The sequence below is a fragment of the Scylla paramamosain genome, chromosome 16, assembly GCF_035594125.1.
Source record: "Scylla paramamosain isolate STU-SP2022 chromosome 16, ASM3559412v1, whole genome shotgun sequence".
In the NCBI taxonomy this organism is placed as follows: Eukaryota; Metazoa; Arthropoda; class Malacostraca; order Decapoda; family Portunidae; genus Scylla; species Scylla paramamosain.
In genome coordinates, this window is record NC_087166.1 from 23,800,266 (window position 1) to 23,806,265 (window position 6,000).

A 6,000-nucleotide genomic window follows, 5' to 3' on the forward strand; every position below is an offset into this window, starting at 1 on the left:
ACTGCTATTACTACTCCTACTACTACACTCCTTCACACACTTATATTCTTCATTTTTCCTTCTACTTATAAAATCTACGCATTTAAGTCTGTAAATGCTGGAAATCCCTGGAAATTCAACGAAATATTGGCGAAGAGACACGGCCAGCGAGGAGGAGACGCGGTCTGTTTTGATGACGTCTTGCTTTCATAGTGGGCGATCGGAACGGGTCTGGCCCCTTCTATTTATTTGAGGCATTTTAGGAATTATTTATCTAATTTTATTGTTGATTTTGGTTTTACTCTGTCTGAGTCTGGAAATACCCGGAAGTTTATCTAATTATTGATTTACAGACAATGAGGGAGGCAGGTAAAATGTTCGTCTCAGGCCTCATAATTACGTAACTTAAATAATTTTGAAAATCACGAGGAGAAGAAAACACCCAGACAGGAATGCATTACATTTTCTGACTTGTCATATACTTTAACAAATAACCAAAATATAAAAAGATCTCCGAATTCAGTAATAAAAACGAAATCTCCATAAAACAAACTGTGACATGATCGGTGCCACAAAAAAAAAAAAAAATATCGAAAATGAAAGCACAGCCAGACTAGATTCTATTACATATTCTGAATATTTGTTTTTTTACTTTCTAGATAAATAAAGAAACCATAAATTCCTCGTCGTATAAAGAACTATTATTTTTTTTTTTCAGATTTAACAACTGGATAACATGAAATTTGAAAATACGCATTGCTAGACAAGATTTTATTGGATATTGTTAGTGGGTACATGTTTGCTGTATTTTTTGTCTTAAATTAAATAGCAAAACAATCCTAGGCGTTAAGAAATAATGAAAATAAATAGAATGACGAAGTGGTTGTTTTCTCCAGAAACAAAAAAAAAAAAAAAAAAACGCAGCAAGACTAGATTTCATTATAGATTATTACTTGTTATGTTCTTCTAATAATAAATAAAATATGAAAACAATGCCAACTTCATTAATAAAACAGAAAATTATAATGATATTTTTTTTTATTTTTTTTATTTTTTGTTTTTCCGTCCTCTTCTTTGTACGTCCTCCACCTCTTCCCTCCTCCTCACACTCATCCTTTACCACCACCATCTCCTTCCCCCCCCCCTCCTACACAGCGAATCTTTAAACTGCCATGAAACACTTGGAAAACCCTGGAAATTGTGCTAAATATTGACGGGGAGAGACGGGAGTCTGTTAGCGTAGCAGCGGCGGAACGGGCAGGGCTCGGCGGGGCTTGTCGGGGCTCAGCAGGGCGGGGAGCCAAGGATACCGCAGTGTGTGGCGTTGTGGTGGTGTGGTAATAACAATGCACTCCCATCCGTTTCACTGTCCTGTCTATGTGTGTGTGTGTGTGTGTTCGTGGGGGGGGGGGCGCTCAGAGACGAGTCACAAAGCTGTATAATTGGTATTGAAGCGTTTGACTGCCACCTGGCACACCTTTCCCTAATTATCAATCACTCTGAGACATCTTTACTCTTTCTACAACCACATCTAATCTGTTAAACTGGGAAGAAATTGTAAGATCCATTCTCTTTCACTCATAACTTTCTTGCAGATACTTATAAAGAATTCATACATTGCATATTGTGGTGATATGGGTCTCGTATCAAACTGAAAGGGTTAAAGCAGTAGTGAGGAGAAATACACCCAATGTTGTGTGTGTGTGTGTGTTGTGTGTGTGTGTGTGTGTGTGTGTGTGTGCGTGATGAGCATTCGTTGGCCTGTAGATAGTGTGCGATGAGTGGATGGGTAGAGGTGGTGATGTGGGTGGCTACATGAATGGGTTAATGGAGGTGGGTGGGTGGGTGAATGAGGCGGTGAACAGATGGATGGAGTTACGATTGTTGGTGGGTGGATGTGTGTGGGTGGATATGGTTGAGTGGTTGAGAGTTTGGATGGATGTAGTTGAGTAAGTAGTGAATGGGTTGGCAAAGGTAATGTGTGTGTGTGTGTGTGTGTGTGTGTGGATCCACAGGTGGTTTGGGCACCAAGTGTCTCGAGCACCATAATGAGGCTTGTTTACACTCATGCCGATCTGTCGTGACCTGAGCACCATCCGTCCCGGTACCAAGTGACTGACCATAAAAACATAAGAACATAAGAAATAAGGGAAGCTGCAAGAAGCTTACACGTGGCAGTCCCTGTATAAAATATACCTACCTATTTTCATCTATCATCCCCATCCATAAATCCGTCTAATCTTCTCTTAAAGCTCTCTAATGTTTTAGCACTAACAACTTGATTACTGAGTCCGTTCCATTCATCTACCACTCTATTTGAGAACCAATTTCTTACTATCTTTTTCTTAAACCTAAATTTTTCAAGCTTGAACCCGTTATTTCATGTTTTGTTTTGGTTTCTAATCTTAAGAATTTTCCTTCTATCAGGTCCCCTCTTATCCTACGTCTCTCTAAAGAATGTAAATTTAACAGCTTCAATCTCGCTTCGTAAGGAATACTCCTCATCCCTTGTATCCTTTTGGACATTTTCCTTTGTACTGATTCTAATAGACCTATATCATTCCTGTTATATGGGGACCAGAACTACACAGCGTAGTCTAGTTGATGTCTGACCGGAGCCAAATATAACTTTGATATTACTTCGTGCCTTCTACTTTTAACACTCCTAAAAGTGAATCCTAATACTCTATTTGCCCTGTTTCTGGCCTCTATGCATTGCTTCCTTAGACGAAGTTCAGAGCTAACTATAACTCCAAAATCTTTTTCCATCCTGAACCTACCAGAGTTTCGTTGTTTATTGTGTACCTAATGTGTGGGTTTCCTCTACCTACGCTAAGTACTTTGCATTTGTTGATATTAAACTGTATTTGCCATCTGTCCGTCCATTTGTTCATTCTATCTAAATCTGCCTGCAAGGCGATAGCATCCGATTCTGACCTAATTAATCTACCTATCTTTGTATCATCCGCAAATTTACTAACATCACTACCAATTCCACTATCCAAGTCATTGATATATATTAAAAACAACAATGGCCCTAAAACCTACCCCTGTGGCACCCCACTAATTACATGACTCCACTCGGATTCAGAACGGTTTATTAAAAGTCTCTGTCACTTGTCGCTTAGCCATGACCTTATCCAGCCTAACACCTTCCTATCAATCTCGTGTGTCCTAACCTTTCTCAGGAGCCTTTGATGAGGTACCTTGTCAAACTCTTTACTAAAATTCAGATATAAGATGTCATAATTATCACCACAATCTACTGGCTCGTACACTTTACTGTAAAAACTTAACAAGTTCGTCAGGCAAGACTTTTCCTTCGTGAAGCCAAGCTGTGGCTGATTTACAAAGTTAGGTTTGTCTAAATGCTCCCTAATGTTCCTCGTTATTATCAACTCCATTATTTTACTTACAACAGAAGTTAAGCTGACAGTCCTATAATTAGACGTTAAAGTTTTATCTTCTTTCTTAAAGATGGGTACTACATTAGCCTGCCTCCACATTACTGGTACCTCACCTGACTCAAGTGATTTCCTAAAGACAGAAAATAATGGCTCACTAATAATCTCTTTGCATTCCTTAAGTATTCTGGCATATATATCATTTGGTCCTGGTGTCTTGAATTTTTAGCCTATCTAAACTGTAAACCCAGAGAGAGAGAGAGAGAGAGAGAGAGAGAGAGAGAGAGAGAGAGAGAGAGCCTGTATGTAACATACCTACCTATTTCCACCTATCATCCTCATCTATAAATCTGAATAATCCTTTAAAGCTTCCTAATGACTGACCACTAACAACCTGATTACTGAGTCCATTCCATTCATCTATCATTTTTTTGTTTTTTTTTTGAGAACCATTTCCTTCCTATCTCTTTTCTAAATCAAGTTTTCTCAAGCTTGAATTCATTATTTCTTGTTCTATCCTGTCAAAGGAGGGCTCGGGAATTGAGCTTAGTCGTCAGGCAACTTACGAAAAGCGAGCTCGTTGTCGTAACCTTCCGTAGCGTAGGAGAACATGTAGTCCACGTAGCGGCGGCGGAAGGAGAACAGCTTGACGCAGAAAGTGTAGGTAGTGAGGGAGGGCAGAGTGTGGCGCCAGGTGAGGCCCGAGTCAGCCCGCGCCACGCCATCTTGCTGCAGGTGGACCGCTGACGAGCCTGACTCTGCCGCCGAGGTGAAAGTGTGACGTGAGAGTGTGAGGTGCGGCCACTTCCAGGTCAATGAGTCTTCCTCACAGCTTTGCTCGTCCTCACCTCAATCTGTCTTTCTGTTTATCCGTCTGTCTATGTTTCTTTCTATCCGTCTGCCTGTCTGTCTGTCTGTTTGTCTGTGTTTCTATTTTTCTCCCTCGTTCTGTCTGTTTGTTTGTTTTGTTTGTTTGTCTGTTTTTCTGTATATCTGTCTGTTCGTCTGTTTGTCTCTGTCTGCCACTATGTTTGTCTATTTGTCTGTCTCTCTGTCTCTCTGTTTGTCTGCCTGCGTTCCCATATTACTGTACGAGTACAGTGTCCAGTTGAATTAAGCACCAACTCCATTCAAACTTTTGCACATGAAAATTCTTAAGACTCCAACACGATATTAATGAAGGGTTAGGTACTTAAAGTTTTATATTTATCTTTTTACGTTGGTTATGAGCGTACAAACAACCGACTAGGGGCACGAAAAAAATTATTCACCTTGTGTTTTACAGGTACGCAAATTACGCTTGCATTCATCAAAAGTTTACAAACACTAAATTGAAAACAACTGTTGTCTCTTCAGCCATTGCTAAGTTCAAAATCAGGAACAAGATAAGCGTTCCTTGGAATGAACTTAAATTAGGATCCAGTCTTAATAAGAACATAAGAACGTAAGAACATAAGAAAATCAAGGAAGATACAAGAAGTCATCAGGCCTGTGACAGTCCCTGTGTAAAACATGTCCATCTGTCATCCCCACTCATAAATCTGTCAAATCTTCTTTTAAAGCTCCCTATTGACTCAGCACTAACAGCCTGATTATTAAGTCTATTCCTTTCGTTCAGCAATCAATTTGAGAACCAATTTCCTTACATCTCGTTTTAAGACCTAACCTTATCAAGCTTGAACATGTTATTTCTTGTCCTGTTCTGGTCAATGACCCTGAGGACTTATGGTCTAGTGATAAGAGAAGGAACCTGCCCAAGTAACCTCATCAGAGCGCCGAGACTCAGACAAGCAAGGGTACCAGGGCGTCGAGACTCACGTGAGGCGGCGGCGTGATCGACCATCAGAGCCTGAATAGCCACGAGGCACCACGCGGCACGGGCGGCGGCCATGGCGGGATGCTGACTTCTACTGAAATTCAGGAAGGATTGCAAGTAACAGTTAAGTCTAGCGGACTACGGGTGATAGCATGTCTATATAAAACAAGAGAGAAATGTTCAAGACAGAAAAAGTCATAGCTAGAGGGAAATACAGAAGTCATAGTTGGAACGAACTAGAAGACAAAAATATTTAAGACACTTTTTCGAGCTCGCGGTTCATTAAGAGTCTGGAACGCGTGTACATTTAGAAAAGTTCTATAAGTAAGACGTCATGACACCAAGACTAGCCATCTCTGTTGCCTGCGGAAATAACCTCCACTTATCATCAAACACAGCTGTGACCTCACTGAACGTTTCCCTTTGTGTCTCACAACACAAGGGGGCAGTCACAGCCTGCCCTCTAAAGAGAACTCTCTTCCTTCACACAAAACTACAAACACCTAATTACACACACCCTTCATTCAAAATTCAAAATTATCATGGCGACTCCTACACCAGCCTCAGAGTCCCTATCTGGGGAGGGGACCACAAATGTCCCCAGGTCGAACTGCTCTCCTGGTATCGACCCTAAGTGTCTTGAAACTGCTCGCAACTTTTCTTCATTAACACCTGCAATATTCGTGGTCTTAAATCTAATTTTCAATCTGTTGAACACCACCTCTCCTCTACTATACCTCATCTTTTTTTTTCCTCGCTGAAACAAAGGTATCTGAGGCAACTGACAGTAACCCCATTTCT

At 40.7% G+C, this 6,000-nt stretch overlaps 1 protein-coding gene across 2 annotated transcripts in view; it reads right to left on the reverse strand.

The window, feature by feature from the left end:
• The window catches only part of LOC135108154 (uncharacterized), a 42,253-nt gene that overhangs the window by 31,281 nt on the left and 4,972 nt on the right, over window positions 1-6,000 (reverse strand). The window contains exons 2-3 of one of the 2 annotated variants that reach the window (XM_064018897.1): window positions 5,202-5,293; window positions 3,950-4,141 (exon numbers count right to left, since the gene is read on the reverse strand). In XM_064018897.1, coding sequence (XP_063874967.1) covers window positions 3,950-4,141; window positions 5,202-5,293 — 284 coding nt within the window. The remainder of the gene's footprint in view (window positions 1-3,949; window positions 4,142-5,201; window positions 5,294-6,000) is intronic. The other variant, XM_064018898.1, reaches the window with a different exon arrangement.